The sequence below is a fragment of the Thunnus thynnus genome, chromosome 5, assembly GCF_963924715.1.
Source record: "Thunnus thynnus chromosome 5, fThuThy2.1, whole genome shotgun sequence".
NCBI lineage: Eukaryota > Metazoa > Chordata > Actinopteri > Scombriformes > Scombridae > Thunnus > Thunnus thynnus.
In genome coordinates this window covers 9,225,489-9,253,103 of record NC_089521.1, presented here as the reverse complement: position 1 = coordinate 9,253,103, position 27,615 = coordinate 9,225,489, and the positions used below count along the sequence as shown (strand labels likewise).

General features: G+C 39.3%; 1 protein-coding gene across 1 annotated transcript in view; it reads right to left on the bottom strand.

Moving 5' to 3' along the window:
* Positions 1 to 27,615, bottom strand: part of cdh13 (cadherin 13, H-cadherin (heart)) — a 353,543-nt gene that overhangs the window by 241,626 nt on the left and 84,302 nt on the right. Inside the window, exon 2 of the mRNA XM_067589068.1 lies at positions 9,531 to 9,651. Within this exon, the coding sequence (XP_067445169.1) occupies positions 9,531 to 9,651 (121 nt within the window). The remainder of the gene's footprint in view (positions 1 to 9,530; positions 9,652 to 27,615) is intronic.

The following is a 27,615-nucleotide window of genomic DNA, read 5'->3' as shown; positions in this document are numbered from 1 at the left end:
CTTGAAGACAAGAAAAAACTTGCTAGTAGATTCATCAAAGTTTAATCACTAAAAATGCAGTTGTAGAGTTTATAAGAGGAGACAGCTGCACTACAAGTAAATGTAACAGCTTAAACCTCAATTTAAACATCAGAAAAATATTAAACCATCCCTTCTGGCTTAAAGTTGTGTAGGAAAAAAAACAAACTCATCCTTATGTAGGACAGTTAACCCTAAAATAAACATAGAAGAAATACCAGACCAGTTTCAAGAGACAGCGAAGACTGATGAATCTGTTCCACAATAGGGCTAACTTTGGTTTCCCAAATCTTGCAAACACTTGTTGAGTTAGACAGCAGTGATGCACAGCTGACTGGCAGCAGGCAACAACAGGTTAAACAAGTGGTCAACAGTTACAGCATTTGAAACAGAAGACCATAAATGGCTTGTTCTGTTGGAGACAATTACATGAAGGAGTTCACCATCTAAAGCAAGCAATACTATTAGATTTGTCAGAAAAGCTGTCAGATAATCTGAGCAGCAACAAGAATCCTTCTGGAAGAACTAACCCTCCTTTAATTAACACATATGTGACCTCTAAATCTTAATTAAATCACTAATACCAACTTTCATAATTGGTTCAAATGCAGATATGCTCACATGTGGTTCATATTAACAGTGCCTTTTTGAGTTTCCTTGTAAACAACAAAAAGTTATATTTACATTCCGGTTTTTCCCACATAAACTCACTGTGTGTATCCTTGAGGCCTAACAGACATATTTGAGTGCAGTTCCATCCTCATAACATCTGTAAGTTTACATTTAAATTGTGCATTATTTATATCCATGTTTGCATCCTTTTTTCCTCCTCCTGTTCATTTTGGGCATCATTACAGTATGTTCGTTGTCCAGATACAGCTGCCTACTTTTAATCATCGGACCAGCATGACACTGATGGCGGGATGTGAGTTACATCACCTATGCGCATGTGTGTTCTCCTTTTCATGCATGGTACAAATAAACATTACTTCATAGCACTACTAATGCTCAAAACCTCCACAGGGTACCTTTAATATTTGAGAGTATACACATTTCAGTGGCTTCTGGCATGCAGTACTTGACATTTAGCATCCTGTGTGTACAGTATACTGTATATCTACTGGTTATCATCCCAAAACCAGCCAACTGGTTGTGAAGGAGGTAAGAGTAAAGATATAGAAGAATATAGGTCAGTGCTACATTGTTTATATAAATTTTTTCCCCTCAAATTATCAGTAACTTTGTTAATGGTATTAAATGTCTATATTTGGATCATTATATTAAACCTAATCTAGCTCATGGTGTAGTTAAGTTAAATAAAATAAGGTGCACCTCTTTACAATTTCTGTAACTTTTAAAGCCTACTCACACATCCACTAGCCCACCCTCATGTTTGTCTCAAGATTTGATCCTTGGCCATTTAATACAGAATTTAAAAAACTGTCTCTTTAAAAAGGAAGCTACAGGATGTTCAGAGCAGGCTCCCAGCTGGTGCAAACTGCTCTGATTGACTGCGGTCTCTAATCATTTCAGGCCATCACTTCCTTTCAGAATCAAGATGTGCCAATGTCTGGTCAGAATAATGTAATATTAATCTTGACAGTTCGTATCTGCTTGCCAAAACCTGCTCCCTAAATTTCTTCAAAGCTGCAATTAAAAACATCATGTTACTAATTGATGAACACCCTCTTAGTGAACAGCCCGCATTGAATTAAACATGTGAAGTTTATTTTTCATTCCAGGAGTGCTGTGAATGTTGTTTGTTAGACCTACTAGCAGATGTACAGCAATTTGCATCAGAAATGTAAATTTCTTCCCTGTTAAGTAGGTTAAGCACAGCCGGCACATAAGTATAGGGAGGAAGCAAGAGTGATCTTCTTCAGGGATGTAAGAAGGAAAGAAGAAGACAGGACAGACACAGAAGAGAGAGAGACACACAGAGAGAGTGCATCAAACGATTGCCAATTGCACCATGATTGCAGATGGGGTCTTGGCACTACTGTCATTGTGCCCCTCATAGACTGTGATTGCAGCCTCTACAGGCAGTCTCTGAGGACTGCTGGTGCCAGTTTGTGTGCCAGTGGACCAAGATACAACTTCGCAGCCAGCAGCAGGTGTGCTGACAAAAAGGTGAGATATCTATCTCAATGTCATGCAAGATGAAATACTATAAGTATAATCAAATTAAATATAATTAAAGTAAGTATAATCAAAAAAAGAATACTCTTTAGCACCAATAAAGTAAGCTAATGTAGCTTAAATAGTCAGATTGACAGCATGTAACTGAAACACAAGCTGATGTGGTGCCTTGTTGTTGTTGACTACATGTGTTTTTCTGGACAAAAAGACAACAACCTTGGCTATAATTAATATTTCTATATTAACAATTGATCAAATTATTAATGTCAAAGGTGTTGCTCATATTGACAAAAACCCTCAGGGAATTATCATCCCACTCTTCCCTCAACTCTCAAGAGCGTTTTAGCATCTCTCAGCTCATTGTTTTGTAGTTTCTGGCTGCAGCAGGCAGCTGTTTTCAATGTTGTGGAGCATTTAGCCGCTAAAAAGCCATATATGTATTGTTAGTTGATCCCAAAACTGACCCAAAATGAGAGTGAATAATAGACTTACTTCATCAAAGGGCCAAAAAACAACTACAAATGAAAGTTAATGTTGCTTCATATCTGCTGAATGTGCAACTGTTTGCTAACAAGTTCACCATATCAACTTAAAAGGTGGTAATATTTTACTTGACAGCTTGTTTCCACCGACCCCAAGTGGCCAAAAAATCAGCAAATTGCCGCTTTATAGAAGAATTCAGGTTAATCACAACTATAGTTTTAGCCATCATTTCACTACAGTTTAATGGAGCCAGAAACATGATGATCAGGGATGTTGTAAACAAGCCAACAGTTTAGCCAGATTATAAACCACTTTATATGGAGGTAAAATGGTAGCCCCAGTAATAATCTCATTGAACAGGATGATTGTGTGTGTACAATTATGAGTACAGTGATGGATGTTTACCATAAACAATTTGGATAATTTCACGAGCCGCCTTATTTTTTTCCACCCAAATAAGTCTGATTAAATTGCGGGTTTGTTTGAAACATGTATGATTGATTATGATATTTCTTGCCCTTTTTGACCTGTTTTTAACGATGCCGCCATGTTCCAAAATCTCAGCATTTGACTTGATGAATATAGAAATGATGGCCAAAACTATGAACATGACACCCAAGTTGTAATAAACCTTTAAGGAGCAGATTTTCCTTTAAGTATAAGCATATTACTGGCAGGTGTGTCTGAATTTTGAATCCCAAAACCTTAATTCCCACTTTCCTCATCTAACTTGATTTAACCACATCAAAACTCATCTAGCATTACTCACCGTCACTCTGTATTTTCATGGATTTGAATTCATAAGTTCTGCTGCATGATATCTGTGTTATTCACTATAAATTATATAAATTATAAAGAGCCATACAGCAGCCCATGAAGTAGCTGATAGTTATTCTAGTCAAAAACTCTCATGGCATTTCCTTGTGTCACTATTATTTCTGATGTGCCATAAAAGGATATGCTGCCACTTCAGCTTTTTATTCCTCTCTCACTTCTCCCCTCTCCTTTCCACAGCCTCTACAATTTACACTCCTCATCCTGCAACATCATTCCCTCCCTCTTCCATCTCAGCCTTCCTAACTACCATCTACCAGCAGCCTCCCGTCACAAGTTGACCCATATAAGGGTGAATGTAGCTGTGGGCCAGATAAGTCCACTAGAGACCCACATGGATTCTTTCTTTATCTTCACTCCTTACCCACACTTTCACCTGTTAGAAACAAACACCGTGCCCACCATACATGTGTCCGCATTCACAAACATACTGTACATAGAAACACCCACCCACACACTCACATACCAGTACACATATACACACTTGCATACCCACCCTAGTAACGGTCTTTCTTGTAATTACAGTAATTTGTCAAAGCCGCACCTTGATTTATGGTCAAATTAAAAATACACCGGAAAAGAAGCTGCGAGTCCTGGTGACTCCGGCTACAGAGGGTGATTAATGCTCCGCCATTACGGGCATAAGAGTGGCATGATCCGGATACGCACCCTGCCATGCAGAGAGAGGCGAGACAGAGCATCAATCCATGCATCCACAGTCTCTGGTAGATAGAGTGGGCGTAGTAGGTGTCTGCTTGGGGTGGCATCGCGTGGGGTGGGTTGAGCATAGTGTAGGGCAGGTTATATTGCCAAATTTAGTAAGTAGGGCAACAATGTGTGGTGCACAGCTGTTTTAACTCACAGTAAAGCTAGACTGTATGTAGCCTCGCTCCATCCCCATCCAGGGAATCTCCTTTATAATTAACTTTTTGCTTTATTTATGCAAATACCACAAAAACATTTGGCTATGGGCCCTGAAACACAGTGCCATTTTGCTGGGGAACTCCAATAAACAGATGAGTAAAATATGTTTTTTCTATGGTAACTGGTAAATATACTGCCTGTATTTCTCTTTTACTGGGGAACATTTGATGGCTGTTTGTCTGAAGTAACAGTGGTGAAATAATGAGGTGCTAAATGACATTGCAAAAGGGTTGAAGGCTGCACAACAATGTCGACATCATGCAGTGAATAATGTATTTGGTGGGCTGGCTAGAGAACAAAAGAAAATGCACCACAGCAATCTCCTCCATGAGCAAAGGATATAAACACTTGAATGAAGTGTGAGCTGAGGAAGTAAGCAACCTTTAAAGCAGAAAATAAATCACAAAAGTCATCTTTCATACGCTGCATGATGGAGTATTTGTCCAAATATGATGCATCTTAAGGTATGTGTGTGGGTGTGCCTGGCTATGATGTAACAAATTCCCTGAAAAACATCATTGTGTGCTGTGAGCAGTAGAGGACAGCAAACTTTATCATCTAAACTTGGAGAGCAGAGCCGGTAGGAGAGAAGCAAAAATAAAACAGATGAGAGAGCTGTTCCATTTGTCCAATTTATCTAAAACCACTTGGCTATATCAGGATTCAAGTACTTTTGAATTGCCTTGATGATAAAGTCAGAGGGAACACAGGCTAGAGACAAGAATTGTGCCAGCGAGGAGGTCTTTGGAGCTCAGTGCAGTTAATATGCCTTGGGCCTTGTGCCAACCAGGAGAGCTCTACGTTTGCAGACTGCTACTGAACATGAAATAGAAGACTTACTGCTAGTAATGCCGAGCCTGGAGAGGGCCATCTCCTTCAGGTAATTTTTGTTCTTCTTCAAGTCAAGTCTTAAGAAATGCTTAATTAAGAAATATGAGTGATGCTATAGAGAAGGCTAAAGGCTGCCATGTTTTTTAGGAGTAATCATGTTTGGTGGTGGGATTGCAGAAAGCCCCACAGAGCCACCCCATGGTCTCGCTCTGCAGGATACAGATAAGGTGGCTCTCTTCATTTCTTCTCCGTATTTTATCGGCTGTCAGCGCAGTATGCCGTATAGCTTCTCAGTACACCATAAAATCAAAACTGTATTTTCTCTTCAGGTTTGCAAAAATGAACAGAACTCAATGCCTTTTTAGGATGGCCTCTGCAAAAGGTATACCCCTGGTTATAAATACTCATGTATAGAAGTCCAGTTTCTACACAGAATTACTGATATTATGAACCATTGTTTCTGACAGCTTGCCAGGTTGGTAACAGCAAACTGCATCAACTTTACTGCCACCTCTGCAAAGGCAGCAGTGAGGCAAGAAACAAACAGCTTGCAAAACTTAGGTGAGCTATAACACCATCTCAAAATCAATACATCTCACTGCTGTATTTCTCTGCATCGTGGCAGCACCCACTGAGAGAAAGAAACGTTTAACCATTAAAGTAACTTTTCAGAAGTCAACACCTACTTTATCCTTCAGTAAATGTTGTTTACCAACGGGCCCGCTTATAATGCGTCTTGACCCTGTAGAGATGTTTGGTATTTGCAGCACTCTAAAGAAATATGGTACTTCTAAAAGTGCATGAAGTTTAAGCCCCCATTCTAATTCCTCATTCAATCTAAAGGCATGTGTCTTGTAGAAAACAGCTTATTTTCTGCACATCTACAGTATGTTTCTTCATGGCATTGTTTATTTATGCAGAGAAACAGAGAAAACCTCATGTTGAATTGGCGGCGTAGCATTTTGGAGCAGATAAAGGATCAATTTGAGCACAGTTATTTCATAAATTGGAGTCCATTTATTCAGCAGAAATTGCATTCCTCACCATCGGGTCAAACATCTCTTACACATAAATAAATTCAACTCTTTGGTAAAAAGCAATTTCCCGACTTTTCTATTAAGCTTTTATATATTGAAAGTTCTGCTTTGTTTAGAATGGTTTTCATATTGAGCTGTAAAACATGATGCAGATGTATAGATTTTAGTATTGAGTGTAATCCTTCAAATCACCATTTGGTACATAGAGATACTTGGATTTTACATGACAAACAATAACAACTATTGAAAGATGACAGCGCTGATGCCACACAACAATGTGAAGGTCATTTCCCTTATATGTTCTGTCTATAGATAAAAATCATGTCTTTATATTTATACAGTTTGAAATGAGATGTTTTCTGAGGTCATGAGGTAAGAAAGAAAGAGATATATTCTTCATTGGCATCTGTAACCTACCCTTTTACATTTTCTTATACTGTATGTTTCGATTTTCACTCGCATCAGTTTTTCATGTAAGTAATGACCAGCTGAGTAAGAGAAGAAGAACAGGTGATGTGATTGGAGGACAGACAAAACAGAAAGACAAGTAGCAAAACCAAGACCCAGAGGGAGGAAATGTATAGTCGTAGTCATGGAGTGATATAACAAACAGCGCAGAGCGCCAAGAGTGGGAAAGACAGGCAAACAGTGAATGTTTGCACACTTTATGTATTTGCGTTTGTTTCCTGGATATGACCATTAGCCATCAGCTTGAACCCAGGTCTGCGCCAACAGGTATCTCCCGCTAACAGACCGCCCCTTCACTGGTAATTATACAGGGGGGTCTACAGCAGGTGGCAAAGGGCTGAGCAGAATTTACATAAATCTGCATGTGTCACAGGGCCTGGCTACAGCCTCTGGCACTCTGTATGAATCATGCTCACACTCAGCAGACAATTTGTTCAAATTTAACAAAATGGATGGTGGGAAGTGGTACCAATGCCCTCTCTGAAACCCGTTCGGTGAATGCATTGAATTATTTGTTCTAACAAATGACTTTCCTTTCCACTTTTTGCACATATGTTGCAAGCTGTGGACACTGTCACGCCATGTACATGTACTGTTATTTCACTTTGTTAGCTGATTGATTCATACAAGGATTACAGAGCAGTCACTGACATAAGCAGATACCACTTACACATCGTCCAAGTTGAATGCTGAAATTGTGTGCCTGATTTGTTTCCTTTGTAGTTGTCTTTTATACGTTGTTTTCGTCATGGTCTTATTGTTTTTCATGTGTCTTTGTAAGTGCTTTGAATCTTTAAGAAACACTTAAAATTAACCATAAAGCACATTTCTGATATGCTGTTATGTGCAATTATAAATGAAGAACACGACACAGTACACAGTGCAATTTGTATGCAAGCTTTCATCTATGTGTGTCTCAGATATGAGCATGCACATGTATATTTATGTTTGTACCCTATGAGTGTGTGTGTACACATGTACAGTATGCATATGTGTGTGGGCAAAGGCATGCTTATGCGTCTGTCCAGGCATTGAGACCCCCCATGGTGAGAGGTGTTTCTGCTGACAGGAGCATATTGAAGGTAATGGAACCACTCTGTCGTCCCAGAGCAGAGCACTAAAGCAGAACTGAGTTCTGTCTCCTACTACACGCACCACTGAACCTCCAGATGACAAAATCCCTCGCTGGCTGACCGAATCAAACACAATAAAGCTGAAAAAGAGAAAAAAATGAGATTGAAGGAGAAAATGCTCAGATTTGTCGCATTTTGCTGCCTAAGTGGGAAAGTATGTATTTTCAATTGTAAAAGCTGTATATCAGTGGGGTGGCACTTTAAAAAAAAAAAAAAGTTATATAGCACCTCTACAACCACTGCATGACACTTCAGCCATATAACAATTAAACTTATTCATGTGCCTGAAGCAGGTAATAATAATGAGGAGAACAACTCAGTGGGATGATGAAATAAATAAAGAAGTGCCTGAATAATGAAAGAGGAATGAAAACATGTTCCACGATAAATGACAGACGGCATTACAATCTATAAATTATTCCCATTTGAATTTACATATTTCCATTGTATTTCATCATATTGTACAAATAAAACAACAACAACTCACTGCAAAAGTGAATGAATTATTGAGCAAATGAATTAGTGAGAACTTCCTCAGCTCTGTAGTAAAACGACCGGTAGCTGACATGCCGGCAGCCATAACTCACAACCCCAGAGGAGCAGACTGCTAGCCAGAGGACATTATTGCTGATCTCTGTGGAGACGGAGTGGAGCTGTGCAGATAGGCACTGCTGGAGGGTCCCAGAGGAGCAGACTGGACCAATAAGTTGTGGCAGCAATATAAAGTTGAGATTGGACTTCTGTGGTCTGAGTTTCGCAATGGAGTCTGTGGGGAATCCAAACGGCCACTTCAGTAACAAAAGAGTGACAAGGCTGCCTCCCCACAGGCTCAGAGATGGAACTGAGCCACCATGATAACGACCCCTCAGCTGTGAACACCATGACCTTCCTCTCAACTACCTCTCATATCTTTCATGTTTTGATTATAAACCTGCTGAGATCAAACACATATTTCTGCATAAGGGGGAAATACAACTCAAAGGCTGTTGAGGAGTTCTCCAGCAGGTTATATTGACTCGAGCATGGTAACCAGTGTATTGGGTATGAAAAGCTCTAGCAAAATAGTCGCGAGGCAAACACACATGCATTTGAGTACACAACACACGCACAGTTCACTTTACAGCCCAAAGCTGCCCTCAGGGGAGGAACAAAAGAAGAAAAAAAACACTTTGGTAAATATCACCCAATCAAGGGGAATAATTCATTTGCAGACACAAATTATGTTGTTGTTGTCATTGTGGTGCAAAGAAACAACCGCTTCTGTATCCTGTTTATAACAAGAATCCACATGAATTCTAATGAATGTGAAGAACAAAACAGCCCGTACACACACACACACACACACACACACACACACACATACACATACACATACACACTGTCACCTTGCCCACTGACCGGGAGAAAGCCTGGCTTTTCTCCTCTCAGCTCCCCTGGATATGCTGCTATTCAAATCCTCAGGAGCCAGACAGGCAGACTGAGGGTTTATATGCGTATGTGAGTCTGCACACCCACATGCAGATTTGTGTTGAAGAATGACACAGAGAGAGAGAGAGAGAGAGAGAGAGAGCGAGAGAAAGGTAGCAACAGAGTAACATTCAAAGCGAAGCAGAGAAAGTTAGATTCAACACGGCTATGTTTGCTGTGTCCATTTTTAACTGACCTTGTATAAGTGGCTGGCCTTTCTGGAAAGGTCCACTGTATGCCACCTGGTATTGTTTGACCTGGAAGCCAGGCACACAGCCCTCATGGCGTCCATCCTGTTGGGCACCCACGTGGGCAACCTGCGACACAGAGAACAGAGGGAAGGTCAGAATAATACACATGAACACATGGTTTCTGTGCAGATAAACCTGACAGGCACGGGCAGGAGGGAATAATAATAAATAAATGTTTCCCTTTAAAAAAAGGTAATCATCAGTAATCCTGAATAAACAACATAAGGCTGAAGAAAATACACGAATATGTGGTAACACAAACAAACAAACAAACAAAAAAAGACTTCCGCTTGCACAAAGTTTCTTAACTATGAAAACAAGGGACTAGTCTAATGAATGTAATTGCTTTTGGGTTTATTGTGGAGATAGAGTTGAGTACTTGTACCACCAGAATGACTTAACATATGCTCACTGCTGATGAGTGGCTAAAAAGTAACTGTACAACAAGTTATACAGTTCAGAGGCAGCTGTGATGATTTGGTTGTGTAATCATCAACTAAAAATAAACACTTTACATAATAAATTAATGTAGTCATACCATTTTTAATTATTGCATCATAGTTTCACCACACATAGAATAGCAAACTAAACTAGGTCAAGATGCCATTTGGCAATGATTTTCGAATTTTACAATTCAATTCAAATTACATTTATTCAATTCAAAAATTATACAGCGACAAAGCACTTTAACCACTCTTTTGAAAAACGACCTTCTCTTTAAGGGTGGGTGTTCCAATGGAGACAGACTGTAAAGTGCTGTGTCTGAACTGATTCTCAGCTCAGAGAGACCAAACATAATCTAGATAGGAAAAGATTCACAGCTGAGCAAAAATAACATTTCAGGTTATATGTAGGTATGCGATGCATTAATTGAAAGATAAGCCTTATGTTGTTTCTTTCAGATTGTACAGTGTTTTTTTATTTACCACTTCGCAATGTCTTATTTTCAAAAGAGAACCATTTATAAATACAGCTGAGGTTTTGAAATCATTTTATTAGCTTGGATGTTTTTGTTTGTTTACATTACATTTTCTCCGGATGTAAAGCTTAGATAGTCTGTCAGACAAAGTTCTGGTCAAAAATATTTTTAAAGCTGGCAGATAAAATTTGTGGCTAAAACTTCAAGCCCCCATACAAACACTCATTGCTCACCAATACTGACAAATCCCCAAAATAGAAGTTTTGCACAAAAAAAACCCAAAAAACTCATGACATGTGTATTCTTTGCATTAGGCTGCAACATGCAGGCTAGTGTAAACACCAGAGCTCGCATCAAAGAGTCTCCATTGTAGGCCAGCTTGCCAAGCTACAAATCTTCCACTCAGTGCATGCGTAAGAGTAACAACTTGGGTCCTATTTAGGGATGTGACTATCAAAGAGATACTGTACATGCTGCAGCGAGCTGGGCCTCACACTTGACCTTTGTGAATGGACTGGATGGACATCATTGCACTGGCCAAAGACTGGACTTCTTAGGCCAGCAGTCAGTTGTGAGATAAGCTCATCTTATGTACAATATGGTAGTCACTGTATCTCCATAGTGTTGTCAATATGAAAAGGGCCAAAAGTTGGAAGTCCAGTATTAATTTTAAATGATGTTTTGACCTATCTTTAGGCCCTGCAGTGGGTATCAGGCTGTGCTGTCAAAATCTGTTTAGCCCTTAGGTGACACCATTCTGTAAACCTGGCCTGACGTACCTTCAGACTGCCTTTGAATCCACAGCTAAACAAAGAGCAGATACTCAGAGGCTTGACTCGGCCTTATTTCTACATTAGATCTGCCTAGACTAACCAACACTGGCTGGCTCCACTGGCTTGATAGGCAGTTTCATCTAAATGGCCATGGTCCACTAGTCTAGCCACCATCTCTTCTTATCTAGTGCCACTTCTCTTACAAATAGCCACTAGCTATATCAAAATCTTTTCACACCATCAGGCAAACAGTGAGCTGCTCTTTAATTCTACATTTGCCCAAGCGAAAAGCAAATGCTCAGCTTCTTATGTTTGGAAGAAAATATGTGGTTTTGCAACTCTTGTGTCACACGAGAATTCCTTTTTGTACTGTACATACATGAAGTGAGGAAGACATGTCCTTATCTTGAATGATGGATGACTCTGTGCCGATCTCTTTGATAGTGAGCTGAGTGACTTCACCTTAACACAAGCTTCATGACTGGAGTAGTGAGTATATAGAGCCTCCTCATAGTGAGAAGCCCCACTCCTATAATCGGAGAACAGGGGTCAAGAGATAAGTAACTTCGAGCTCTTTATGTATTGGCAATAGCTTTGGCATCATTGCGCAATTCAGAGAACTACTTTAGAAGCAGAATTGTGTATGTTGTAATAATTGACAGCTCTGAAACAGATACGCACACCTAACCAACCCAAGTGATTTTCTGGAAACACCCCCATCCCTAATATGTAGGTCAGCCTAGCATTGTGTACTGTGAAACGATTAGTTAAACACTGTAAGGCTGCAGACAGAAAGGAGGTGAAAAGATCCATTGATCACTAATAGACCCACCAAGCACTGTGAAAAGCTTTCCATACTAGACTGAAATCAAGCTGGACAAGGCCAGTATCAAGTCAGGCAAGGGGGTAGATGATAAATGGAGGATGAAAGCCTCAGTAAGTAAAGTGGTCAGTCACATTTCAGTAAATGCGATTTTGTATATCATGTTATTATTTGAAACTTTTATATTAAAACATTACAAAATGTGACAATTCAGTATCGACAAGTAAATATTGTGTTTTTGCACAAAATCAAAATCTGGGATATTATTGGGCTATCTTCACACAGTGCTGTAATTACATAAACCATATAGTATGGCATACATGACACTGATGACTATGCATGTGCCAAACTGTGCCATCTGTCACCAGTGTCAACCAGTGACATCGCACCTGCTCATCCTCATATCTTTTGACCCTTCCTCTTGCAACTCCCCCAGAGATATCAAGAGAGCTTCAACATGAAAATAATAATGAAACACTGTTCTTCACAGAATAATGATCCTTTATAATATGCTTACATATTCCCCTAATTCTACTGACAATCCTGTATCACAGTAGTGGTGTTATGACATTATTCGGAATGAATATGAAAGAAATACAGTGAAAGGCTCCCAGGTATGATTTCCATCCACACAGGAGAAATTGATGTTTCAAGAATTTACCAAGAAATCTTATCAATATCAATATTTGACTCATCAGTTACACACAAAGCACAAGAGCAGTGCAAAATTCACTAAAACTGTCCTTTTTTATCAATGGACTGTTTCAGTTGTTTGGTGTCAGTAAGACAAAGGGAAACACTGAACGGAAATGGTACAAAAGCCCATTTATGTAATTTGTCTATTGTTAGATGGTATCTGTCATTATGTCAGTCTCACTTAATAATAACAATCAGTTGTCGCTATTTTGCTTTATTAGGGATTTCAGCAGTTTTCAGCACTTAATTGGAAAAATGACTCAGAGCCCTATTTTTCTTGAAGCGCTATGACAATTTGGTGTTTTCCTGGCCTTAAAATTCACTTTGCCTGTCTCAGTGGTATTTTGCTGCCAAGTGCAAGCCGTACAGTGCACAAGTGGAAGGAGAGGTGCAATACGATGTAAGGTTAATTCAAAATGAGGCCATGCGTTTTGGTGGAAAGTGGGTCTTTGATGCTGAAAATACATGACTCAGAACCATGTCTGTTTCTGGCCAAACATCACTTCGCTGGCAACTTACTTGAGGAGAGTAAGCGTCTAATGTTGTCATGCTTCACTGTGATTGGCACAGCTGTCAGAGCAATGAGACCAGTGATCTGACTGACTGAGAGAGTATTTATTAATCACTACACTCTCCGACCTATATTCCATTTCACTTTGTGCTGCTGCACATACAGGAACCAAAATGGCAGGTGCACTTGAAGATGTGTAGTAGTAATGAGTAATGAGCATTAACCACTAAGTACAGCTGAGGCTATTTTGCAGATAATTGGTCAAAAATGACAAATTAAAATTTTGACCTGATGATGGAGCTAGATGAAAAGTCTGTAGCAAATCTCATAGTAATCCAACTGATAACTGCTGAGAGATTTCAGTCTTAACCACAAATGGTGCTATAAGAAAAGTCAGAGGGTCACCAGAGTTGTTAGGATTCATCCACTGGAGAACATAAATGTCTTAACAAAAGTTTCTGGAAATCCATCCATTAGATGTTGAGATTTTTCAGTGGTGGACTGACCAACAGGCCGACATTGCCATGGAGCAACACCACTAGCATGGCTCCTGTAAAACACTAGATTACAGACAACATGAAAAAAAAGGACAGATATATATCATATATTAGGGAAGATACAAGAATCACACCCAGCAGCATCTAGGCTGTCTATGGAGATCTGTCTGCATGATGAACAAGCTTTGGCAGACATTCAGCCATAGAGGTCATTAGATGTAATGCCCCTGCAAAGTAATCACTGCACCCAAGGGACTTAGTGCTTTTCCTTCAGGTGACAGAATGTTCATTCAATTCCATCACACAGCTTCCTGACAAGGCAAGATTACAATGCTTGTTCGTAATCTCAATCAGGTTGACTAAGGGGCCAGAAGCCTGTGGGCAAAGCAAGGCTATACGGCACACATACGCAAATGCAGAAAGAGACATTACCATATGCACACAAATACATGCACAGTGATATAAGTCTATGTGCACACAAGCATGTGGATACCTGCAAACACACTGCCCTCAACAGGAATCAACAACATGAGCACCCATTTTAATGTCCATTAAGGGGGAAATATTATAGTCCAGCCCCAGTAACTCACAGTAGGACAGCGAAAGCATTAAGGCAAAGCAATACTAATGACAATGTTGTTAGAAAAAGGGAATATTATTGTGGACAATATTTTCCATCAGGAAACCATTTATGAATGTACTATACGTGTGAAGGTTACATTATAGCAGAATGAACTGAAGCTTTTTCACAACTATGTTCATCTATCGCCACCCTGAAAATTTCTTTTTTCACAAGGAAGAATTAATTAAAAATATAATCTCAAAGGATTGTGTGGACATTATTTTACAGAAGGAGATCCATATCAGGATTTGATATGCACTGTCGGCTCCTGTATGCGCATATGTGTGTGCCTCTTTGTGCGCACGCATGTTTCTGTGAACTCGTTTTGTTTTCATGCCTGAACTGTATGCAATAGATATGAAAGGACCTGATTCATATTCATATGTGTTTAAGTTAGTTTGCCATTTTATGTGCAGTGGGACTTAAATTATCAGCACACATACACACACACACACAAAACGAATTAGTGTGCAATGAATACAAACATTTACATCTGTTTCCAAGGGAACAAAACATGAGCATATGTGCACCCACAGGCCTTGTTTCAGAGTTCAACTATTAAGACTCTCTGTGGTGAATATGTAATGTCTTTCATACTGTGATAACTGGATCCTGACCTTGATGTGCAGCAGGTACACAACATAACAAAGGACCTTTAATACACTATCCCATAAAGTGTAAAATATTAGATTTTTTTTTTTTGATCCTGCGTTGAGACTTGGTTCAACAAATGTTTATTAGAATCAACAGAAATTATGAATGAGGTTATATTCTATTATCATGTAGTAGATTCTTAAAGGAAAACATGTTAACTGTGTTCTAATTAATGAATTGGTTGCGCCAGCTGCTCTTAAGTTCAAACGTAGTCTAGTTATGGTTGTGTTGTGGAAATTGCCTGAAAACACTAAATGCACATATGAAATAATACACAAAACACTGCTGGGTTGAAGATTAAAAAATATTATTGTACAATAAGGAGACAGAGCACACAAAGATTTGCATCAATTCGTCTCACCAAACGAAGTGCAAATTTATTCTATTATAGTGAGAGAAGGAACAGAGAAATGTATGCTAGATAAGAACCACATCTCCCAAGGACACAGGAAGGCAAGAGCCCTAACCTGTCTGTGGCTTTTTACCCTTTAACCTGTCCTGTTTACTCCCAGACCCAGGATGTTACTTTATCTGAGCCTAAACAAGAATGGAAAGAGAAGAGTGGGCCTCCTAAAACACATTCTTTCTAACAAGGACATGCAAACATTAACAAAGCAAGCGATCATCATTGCACAACTCTGCACATTAAAATGATAAGCCAGTCCTTTGGTCTGTCATTACCTTTACAGTTGCTAAGAGGTATACATCACTAAATAAAAAATGGTTAAAACGCATAAATTAGTTCTTATACAGCTATTAGCTGTTACTAAATTTTAAATCTGGCAACTTCCAGTTGCAACTGTTGCAGTTAACTCAACCAACTGGGAAAGCTAATGTTAGCTTGCTAATGTGTGACCTGTTTAGACTGAAGAGTAAATAAAGTAATGGAATATGGTGGACACATCTGATGTGACACTTGATGAAAGGGCTTTTTCACAATTATATAAACTGAGAACATTTCAAATGACATTTTACAAAAATACATAACATACCTCAAATTACAAGATATCATGTCAATAACAGTACTCTACATTGCCAAATATCATTGGTTAGGTTAGCAAAATTAGATATTTCCCACTCATTCTAAATAAATAAGCCAACTTCTATCTCTCAAACACATATTTTTCCATGCACGCATTTATTAATTCAATTTATTAATATTGAATTAATAAATTATTAATTTATTCCAATTCAATCAGTTACTTTGGAAATTATGTTATGTCCCAATTTAATAAATCACTATTTTGAAACTAGCTGATAGAACTAACAACTTATGAAGGACTTTACACACAAAAGATACCAATCACTGTTTTCCCATGAGTTAAAACTGTGGTTTCTACCTGCTGACCGCTTGTTTCTTCCCCTGTGTGGTGTCTTATTATTCAAATATGCAGTATGTTCTGACAGCATGTCTCTTGAAATTACTTCATATCACATGACACAAACTAAATGCTGAAATAAATGTGCATTGTAAATTCAAGGTAATTATTTGCAGACAAAAGACTGTGGCCTAATTAATGTTTTTTTAAGTCCACGGTTTTAAATCTAGCTATGCTCACTGAGAGTCCCCAGTGCAGACAATGATCAGAAACAGGACTGCCTGCTGTACACCAACACATGCATGCCAAAATATATGCACATGCTCAGACAAACAGGCACAGTGTGAAGTGATTTGTAGGACACAAATCACCTTTACCAGAGCTTCAAATATGTTTTCTCTTGAGGGGTCCAATGAGAGACATTAATTGATTTTTGTGCATTTCAGCTTCAGTATCTTGTGTGTTTGATGTCTCTGTGAAGGCTCCATTGTTCTGCAGCGACAGGCTCTGTATGACTTTGCCAGAGCTGAGCACTACATAGAGGGATTACTATGGTCCAGTCTAAGGGAAACAAAGAGCCTTGGGTGCACGAAAACAATATCTATCCAGCAGGCACAATTATCATGCTCAAGCAATGCTAGACCCGCGGAAAATTGTGTATTGTGTACCAACTTAATGAGATGATCGACACAGAGCCAAAGAGATAAATAAATCTGGAAGTATTTAGCCGGATGTGTGGACAAAGTCCGAGAGAGAGCAGTGGAGCAAACTGCAAATAGACTGGTAATCCAGAGGATAAGTGTCAGAGTACAGGATCATTTGGATCAGGAGAGTATACATCCAATACTGTCAGACATAAATAAACTTTCAATGCACGTCCACCTGGCATCCTATTTCCTCCTTAATGTATTATTAATGACTATGAATTTGCAAATCCCAAAACAATGCAACAGGTACAGCAAGCTATACCTAGATCATTTCCCAACCTTTATTGTCAGACATAACCATGCAGTATTTTTTTCATATTGAAGTATTGTTTGGGTTGTTTTTTATGTTTCCATTCGTACCACTACCACTTGGAGTGGCAGAAGTTGTACATTCCAACCAGTTATCATTAATCATTTATCAATTAGTTTTTGCTATCTACTTCAACTATTTATACTTTCAGCAGTTTCACCCATTTATCCATTCTTTTAGCTATCCATTTCAACCTTTTAGCCATTATCCAACTAATTTTAACACACTCTTAATCACAACATTGTCAAAACGTAATTTCTGTCTTATCAAATGGTTTGATCTACTCCACAGTCTTTCCAAGCAACAACCTGGCAACTATTACACCTACTACTGGTTGGGAATCATCTTGAACACGAGTCAATATTATTGTATTTAAATATAGAGGCGAGAGAAAGAAATGGCTAGAGCCCTGAAGAGAGAAATTAGACACAGAGGCTGGATTGGTTGCATATAGATCAGTTTGCATGAGGAGAAATAAATACAGCTACCTATTGACAACCACTTGGAGTGCAGGTCTTTAGGTTTATGTTAGCTCTCTAAATGCAGCCAAGGAATGCTCAATCAGAAAAAAAAGGATCCATACGCTTTACCTTCAGCATTTAAATCATGCTGTTCTACTAAAAGCTCCATTACCAGCAATAAAGTAAACATTCTAAAAATGAAAAGGGTTCTGTTTTACAGGGGTATTTGCAATGTAGTAAATGGTAAATGAAGTAAAAAAAACTGCAACATGTGCTGTACAGAAATTTGAGGGCAGTACTATTGATTGAAATGAGAGAGACGGATGACTGAAGGACATGTCTGAGTGGCTTCTGGCTGCTGCTGATGTTGTTGTAGCTATGATGCCGGTCGACTCATATTCACGCAGAAAGAGCAAGAACAGGTCAGCTCATCACTTGGGAGTTTGACATCTGATTCAGTTCAAGTGTGAAGGACCAGTCAGGTGATTAAGGCAATGACTTGGCAGAGCACATAGTAAATGTCACCTCTGGTAGAAATCAATACCGCCTCAAGAATCCACAGTGCATCTGATAGATAGAGATGGAGAGGGCCACTATGCCTGATATTTGCTGAGAGGGTAAGGGGGAAAGAGGCTGTGATAGCTGTTAGAAGTGATGTGTGAGTATGTGCACATGCAATATGTGTATGTGTGAATAAACACGACAAGACAGTGACGGAACGGAAAGAAGAGTGAACATGTTTCTGTAAGTGTACAAGTCTTTCATGCATCCAAATGTCTTTATTACTGTATTTAGATTTGTTTTAGTCACTTTTTTTTATTGAGCTGTATCTAGCAAACAGCAGACAACCTGAGGACTTGAACCCACAAAAGAGACACTGCATCCATTTGCATTTGTTTTATAATTACACACTTTGTTTTGCCTGTAGCTGTCTCTCTCTTTCAATTACAAAAAAATAATTTAAAAACAATCTACAGTTTAATATATTTCTGTAATATGAGACAAATTGTTTTCTGTGGAACTGAATAAAATCACTGTGACCTTCATACCTACTTAAGTGGCTCCAGCTGATGTATATTAAACCTTCTGTATTGTTATATGCTGCATTCTGTGTTTTTGCATGTTTCTCCTTGTGTGTTTGTGTCACTGAGTCTGAATGCATGTCTGGATGTATAGATTTGATGATGATCTGGCAAGCCAGCCAGCATGTGTGCATCTGTAGCAGGTGTGCATGTGTCTATGTGTCTTTTTTGTGAGTGTGTGTGTGTGCATACACGTGTCTGTGTCTCTGCATGCATGCAAGACTGTTTGCCAACGATCCAACCAGTCAGCCAGACAGCCTGCCAGTACCCTGACATTTCATCCAGCCACCATCCCTCCTTCCCTGCTCTACATCTCCCTTTCCTCCTCAATCTTGCTTTGCCTCTGTCTCCATCAAGGTAAATGTCAGTGCACACACCTCAGTATAGGTCTGGCTGACCCATCCAGGCCTGGCTACATCTACAGCCCAAGATGAAGCCAGAAAACCAGAGGAGAGAAAGAGAGAATCAATCAGTCTGGGCCTCAGACACCTGCAGCTGGCAGGTTAGCCAGGCATGGAGGACCTGAGTCATGAAACCATCTGGTTCTCGGCCTGGGCTGCCGAACCCTGGCCACACCTGCTGGGCCTGTAAAACAACACTGGAGCAGTAAACACACAACCATGCCATAGAGGAGGAGCAGTGGAGCGAGGACAGAGAGAAGAAAAAAAAGCACCTTTGCTGCTGGTGGGTGGTTGTTGTCACTGTGTGAATGTAACATTCAGGGAGTAATAAAGGAGAAAGCGAAGGTACAAGGGAAATACAGAGGCAGAAAAACAGTGAGTCAAACAAAAACAAATAAAAGATGTGGAGGAAGATATACAGGGCGAAGACGAGATACCCGTGTTTTAATGCATACAAAAATACTGTACTGTAAATACCATATTCATTGCAAAACCATTGTTCCCAGATTTGTCTGACAGTACAATAAGTCAAAGCTTATGTAAAAAGGACAATGGTGAACCATGAGCCGAGTTAGATGTCTGGCCAACTTTGCTCAAATATTTATCAAATGGTACGTTATAATGTACTAATCTCATTTAAAGTTAAGCATAGAGTTTGAACACAGTTTTTATTTGATGGTGTTTGAGTTTATCAGGCATTATGTGACAATGCTGCAGGATTATGTGTACATACTGTACAGTTGGTGTCGTAAAATGAAATTGGTTGGGAAACACTTCTGTAGGCATTTAACTATGTGTATGAGGTCTGCGTTCACAATGTGTAACAGGCTAATGTGTGTATGGGCAATAAGAAGGAGGTTCCTTCCTGATAAGGTGATCATGAGTCAGCTGAGTCCAAAATCATACTGCTGCTGCACAACCAGCAACCAGCATGGGAATTCAGGAGAGGTCATGATCCACTCGTTTGTCTATGAAGTAATATCTATCCAGCATCCCATTTCAACTTGCTTGAGATATGTCAAGTGACACAGCAAGGGTTTTGAGTTAAGACTGAACTGGTACATTGGCTTAAAGGAACGAATGGACTGGCAGAAATGGAATAAAATATTCATAAGTATGTTTTAATTAGTGTATAATCCCATGAAAATAAGAATCATTGTGTTTTCATTGCCTCAGAATAAGCCCTTTATATCTACAAAGGGAGCGGGTCCTCTTCCACAGAGCCCGCCATGTTTCTACAGTAGCCCAGAATGGACAAACCAAAGAGAGGGCCTTTCGCATTTTCCGCAAGTTTCGCGGCCACCCTAGGTTCTCTTACATGCTTGGAAGGGGAGGGTGAGGGGAGGGGTGCTCAGTTGGTTGCAATCTGCAACCTCACCACTAGATGCCACTAAATCCTACACAGTAGTCCTTTAAGTACCCATTAATAACCCTGTGAAACCATATTTACATCCTCATGTAAAATATTTTTGCAGAGTAATGGCATACAGAGATTGTTATTTGCCTATATTCATGTTTTCAGTTCTAAGTAAAAAAACAAAGTAGTTAGATTTCAGATTCATTGGCTGAAAAACAATCCACTGTGGAAAGCTGTAAATTTCAGTCAATAGATGTTAGAGTTAAACAAAACTAAACAAAAAACATTGCTGGTATAGAATGAAAGTATTTCACATTGACTGCAAGAACACTGGGGTTTCAGAAAAAGGCATGAGCATGAAACCATATATTTACCAATCTATTTCTATTCATAGATCCCCCACTCACAGCCCAGCTGAGCTAACAGCAAGCACTCTTCCCTGGCACGTAAACCCCCCCTTGCCTCTTAAAGAGCAGGGGACAGCAGCGAATTGGCCTGCTGACTCATTCAAAGCATCGGAATAGCTTCCTGGCACTGGCTAACATATGATGAGGACTATTCTCACACCACTATGAAACTGATCTGACTTTGAAACTTTTAGTGTTACATGTTATTCAAGCAGGCAGGTCCCATTGCGATGCAAATCCAGCATCCCTGGGGGGGATGTAGAGTTGCGTGGTAAGTGAGCTGGCATAACCCTGACAGTACCATTTCCTCACTGTCAGTCTGCTCAAATCCCTTTTCTAGTTGGCAAGCTTGTCAATACTTCCACCTCGCACACCTCTCACTTCACTGCACAGGAGCGGGGAGAGAGGTGTGAAGTGAGGGATTGAAAAACAACAAGAGCGTCAGCTGCAGGCACCAGCTGCTATACAGCAGAATTCATTTGAATGCACTTTATTTCTTCCCTGTTGCGATTTGGCATATCAATCCAAACACTTTCAGCTATATCTAGATGGCATGTTCATTCACCTTGACGGGGGTATTTTGTCTAATAGTCTCAGTAAGTAAACCTGAAAAGACCTGTTTTTTATAAATATATGAGTGACTTTCTCTTGTCTTTGTTTGAGTTTGTTGTGTCTAAACAACAACCACAGCAAAGTTTTACCAATGAACCTCCTGGCTGTGGCAGTGACAGATGGAAACTCAATGCGATGAGTGGACTCCTGAAGTTAAAATGGTGCAGCATTGACAGGGAGGTTACACCCTTTCAGGTGCTGTCAGTAAGAGCTGACTTAAGAATGGCAACGCTATCACACTTTGCTCTAAAAGGCTGCAAATTGCAATACAATTCAAGTTTGAATGTCTCTAATCAGGGGCTCGCTCCTAAACACAAGCCTATCAGAGGCTGGCATCAGTCAGTGATGCACTGAGGTGAACGAGAGGAGATAAAGAATAGCAAAGTCTATGAACGTCGATTCACGAAGCCTGCGTTATCGTTCAGCCTGTGTCTTCAGCTATTGTTGGGCGGCTGGTGGGCTGCACGCAGGTATTGGCTGGGGTGGTCATTAGAAGTAAAGGATTGAGTGTTGTGTTGTCTGTTTGTTTCGTTATCAGCTTACCTTTCTCCACTCTAGCTGACCTCCATTCATCAAAAGTACCTGCCTGCTGCTGATACTCTCCCTTCAAGCTCTCTTCCTTCCACCTTGAATTGACCTACACCAAAACCTTCTCAACTGCTTTTTTCCCCCTTGTTTTTGATCTAAGCAAAGATTCCACCTCTTCTTCCTTTTTTACTTTCCTCCCTCACATTTCTTGCTTCTTACAACTTTTTTACTCTTCTCTATATTTCTACTCTTTAATTTCCTTGCTGATTGTCTGTCTTCTCTTCATCATCACTTCATTCTGTTAGAATTCATGTCTTTGTCTGTGCTTTCCCCCTCTCTCTGTCGAATCATATCTGCATGCTACAGTTTGACACCTAACTAATCATGCCTATCTTCAACAGCCCAGCAAGGTTAAAAAAACACTTCAATTAAAACTTGTTTTGATTAATAATCCACTGGAAAAGGCTGAGACAATCAGCACACTATCAAACTATCCACCTGTAGAATAAAAGATATCCTCTAAAAAGCGAATGCACTTGATTGTCATTTTGCAGTCTTTCACTCCCGATTACACGATGATTACTAAGGCGTGTGTTGAAACTGCACCGGCATTAATGCAGAATACCCAGAGTACGCCATTAATAAAGTAACCAAACTGACACTTCAAAGGACATTTATACAGTATGCAAATGAACATCCTCAGTCATATCCTGTTATCTGTTTGATGTGACTTCTATCTCATTCTTTGTTCTACTTTTTACACGTTCATTTTCACTTATTCCATTGCTACTTTCCTGTAGTGATGGGGGACAGCCACATGTTCACATTTCTCTCACGCACTGGAACACTGATGTGATTTTGTCATTCAAGCATTAGGAGACACTTCCTCCAAAATGAGTCTTTTCGTGCACACTGAGCATATGGAGGATGGAGAGCAGAGAAGTGGATTTTGCTGTATGAGCAATTTTAGAGATTTCTGTGGATGTTTAGATACTTTATTTCCTAAACTGGAAAACTTGTTGAAATTGGAATCCACTGTAGTTGGCGTCAATACAAACCACAACACAGCAGCTTTTCTCTGTGAAAAAACAAGCTAAATTTTTTTTTACAAGCCGAGCAGGGGTAGATGGATTTTGGGATCACTTTAAGTAAAAGGACAAAATCTGCATTATCTGTTTACAACTATTACAAGATGCAAAGTCATTAAACAAAATCGATATTTGCCCAAAATGCTTCTCTATTCTTTGAAAAGAAAACCCCTCCTATAAACGCATACAAATGTATAATGCAAAGAATTCCTAACACAGGTATGTTTAAAAAGAGACTGAAGTACAATGTTGGTACACACAAAACCATTAGATCTTGTCTACATTTCCCTGGTAAACTTAATAAGCATTGAGCATTACCATTGATTGTATTTGGGGGACTTTTAGTTTTGTTTCTCTTGTCTTTCCAACAAAAAGCAAAGAAACAATATAGCGTAATTATCAACAGCAAATAAGATCACTCTAAAGAAGCAGCGCTTGATGCCATGCTTCATAGATCAGATATGGAAAAGACAGACAACTGAAGTGTGAGTGTACATTTATCCAGAAGGGGTTTATTTCTCTTTTCAGCCTGGGAAGCAAAACATGCAGTAGATCAAACACAAGTGGTATCTATAAAACAGAATTTCCCCAATAACCTATTTCCTTTTAAAAATAAATTCAAAGACTTCAGGCCTCATAGGTCTACAAGAATGGACATTGTGCTTTCACAAAGTCAATTTAAAAACATTTTCCCAGACACAGTACTGGAATTTGATTCTTTTGATGGAATGTCAGAGGGGAGCCCCTAACTTGATTTACGGAGGAATAGGAAAGTACATTTTCAAATTCAGCCGTACATCCAATCCCATTTGATCCTGACAAAAGTACACTATAAATTGGGAATCATATTCCAGGCTGTTTCCCAGCTGTAGGCTCACACTCAGCTCTGATTCAGAAGTGGATAGATTATTCTCAAGCAGGCAACGCTGTCTGTCTCCATTGCCCTTGGAAGATATAAAACAATATGGATAAATATGCTGTGCAGGGTCTCATGCTGGTCTGTTTGCCACTACTGCTGAATGACTCCAGCTTCCCTTCATTGAGGAAATACTAATATTTGACTCGTCAGACACTATGGCAAGGAATCACTTTCTCACACACGATCCATACTGCATTTTACTTCTTTTTATCAGCTGCAGGTCTTAGACCTAACATAAAAATAGTCTTTTGATTAAACAGAGAAATAAGTTGATAGATTGAGTATTCAGTTCAATATTGTGTTATTTAACAACAAGAGAGTTTTTGAGCAGTTTCCTTTTACAACGTGTTGGTGTGTCACTAGTAATTGTGAGTAAAAGCTTGTGTAGTGTGAGCTTTGATGAAGCTGCTTGAGGCCGAGGGGTCATCCATACCCGCCTTAGATAGTAGAGCTGCATCATTAGACCTACAGCACAGTTTTCCATCACAACCCTGTCCCTCTGTGCTACTCCCTCTCTCTATCTGTCATGTGGCTCCTCTTTTAGAGAGGAGAGGAGTCACTTTTAGTCATCTTTAGCCTCTGCTCTTGATCACACAGAACTGGCAGGTATTGTCACAACCCTGCAGCCATTGATCTTGCCCTCAGTGACAACCTGAGGTGTGTTTTCACACACAGTCCTCCCACCTTTCATTTGCAAGCTCTTAACTTGATTTGGTCCCTTTGACTGTATCACCCTTACAAGATCAATGACACAACTGATTTGGTTTTGACTGGGCTAAGAGAAGAGTATAATTGCCTGTGTGTCACATCTTAAACATTGCCTAATCAAAACATGTTAAAAAAAGACCCTAAAATACATAACAGTAGCCTCCATAAACCAGAATGCTATGCAGCCACAAGACCTGTTGCATATTTTTATAGGGTCATCGTTCTCTATAGGCAACAATTAGCTCGAAGTTCACTTAATATGTAATTTGGATATTTGGTCCTTGTTAGCTTCTGTACAGCAAACAAAAGACAAAGATTGATTTATTTAGGTGTTCGGGAGAGGGATATAATCTTACCACTGGTTCCTAAAGTGAAGAAAATGCGAATCAGTTTTCACTTTATAAGCCATTAAATGGGTGCGTGATTTTTTATGGCACTTCCATAAAGTGGAGGCTAGACAGATTTTAAAAAAGAACGTCCTAAATTGAAGCAACAGAAGCAGAGAGAGCCTGATTTTAAGTTTCCTGGTTCCTATATTTCCCTTAACGCAACCAAAAACATAACTTTGTTTGCCTGGGAAATGGCCGAATCCTTCAAACTCAGTGCTCTGTGTAATGCAGGCTTTCTGTTTTGTCTTCTGGGTTATTGTCTCAGACTTTAGAAATCTCCCACCAGAGATACAAAAACAATCACACAACTTTTTTTTACAAGTAGCACAAGTAGTGCTCCTCATGAAAGGTAAACTGAAGCCCCTTTCACACATGGACTGTAACCCTGAAATTTTGCGGACATTATCCGGAGGAGTTGTATGTGTGAACGAAGATGTCCGAATCAGTTGGACTGGATATTAAATGGACTTTACACTGTCAGCTCCTTAGTACAAAGTCTGTGTAATGTCTGATTGAGCCCATGTGTGAATACAGCAGTGAATTCTCTGGGGAATTCACAGCGAGCAAAGGGCTACAATTGCTTGCTGCTGTAAGTGCAACAAAATCCAGCAGAAAGGGAGACGGTACAAGCAATTTAACAAACAATTGTTGAACAAGCAGAACATAACTTAATACAACATCTTTGACTCCAGGTGGTCAACTCCCCTCTCATCCACAGCCGCTATATTTTACACATGCGGCTGGCGCTGGATAATTGTCTACATGTTAACCTCTGACCACTATGTATTAACCTCAGATGACTACATATAAACCAAAATGTTAACCAATGACTGTTAACCTCAGATGATCAGTTCATACATATTAACCTCAGATTACTGTTAACCTCTGACAAAAAATGTAGTAACCTCCGATGACTACATATTAACCAGATGGCTACTAACTAACCTCAAAAGTCTACATATTAACCTCCGATAACATGTTACCTCCGACGACTTCGTGTTAACATCCAACGACTACGCTAACCTCTGACAACTGCGTATAACCCTCTGACTACATGTCAACCTCCGATGACTACGTAAACCTCTGATCATATATTAACCGAAGACATATTATCCTCCGAGGACTACATGTTAACCCCGATGACTACATATTACCTACATGTTAACCTCAGTATATGTGTTAACCTCTGACAACTACATGTTAAGCTCTGACGACTACATATTAACCTCCCACATTAACTTTTGACAACTACATGTTGACGACACTTAACCTTCGACTACATGTTGACATCAGACGACTGCAATATGTATCATACATATTAACATGCAACAACTATGCAGTAACAACAGATGACTACATATGAACCTACCTGGCAACTATGTATTGACAACTACATTAAACTCAGACAAATGCTTATTAACCTCAGACGACTAAATGTTAACCTCAGATGACTACGTACTAACCTCCAACAAGTACATACTAACCTCTATGTATTAACTTTAGACGTTAACCTCCAAAGACATTAACTTCCCACATAACCTCCACAATATTTATTGGTGGAACTTGCCTTTAAAATTTTGACCTAGTTGGTTTGGAGACAAAAATAACAAGACATGAAGTAGCTGACTGCCAACATTACAGTAGCCACTTTTGTCATCAGATGGATGATGCCTCCAAATCCAGTCGCTGCAGCTTTTAATGTAGGCTTTCTTGGTTGATTTAGTTTCCAGTTCCATCATGTCTCTTATTTTACAAAATGATTTTCTCTACAATATGTACAATGAACAGTTTTCACTTTGGCTGAGGGGCTGTAAACACCAGCTCAAATGTTTAGCAGATGTTTAATAAATGTACCAACAAATTATTTATAATAAATTAGTAAAACGTGCATTTAGTTGATTAAACATTTATTAAGCCAATTAACATTTGGTAATGATATTCTGGCAAAATTATTCCTCACTTGTCTATCAGATATGAATTTTTAACTGTTACACATGATACCCTACTACCCTGGTATGTAACTTGTTAATGAAATTATTCATGTTACTTATCATTATTGCATAGGTTTATAATGATTATGAATTTATGTCATTCTTAAGTGTTTTTTTTTATTTTTTTTATTGTATAAAAAAGTAAATGTACCTCGAAGCATTAATGTACAATATATGAAAGTGGTGCAAAGATTCGTACAGAATCATTCTGTATACAGACCACTGAAGTGAATCAGAGTATTTCTGTGCAGGATCT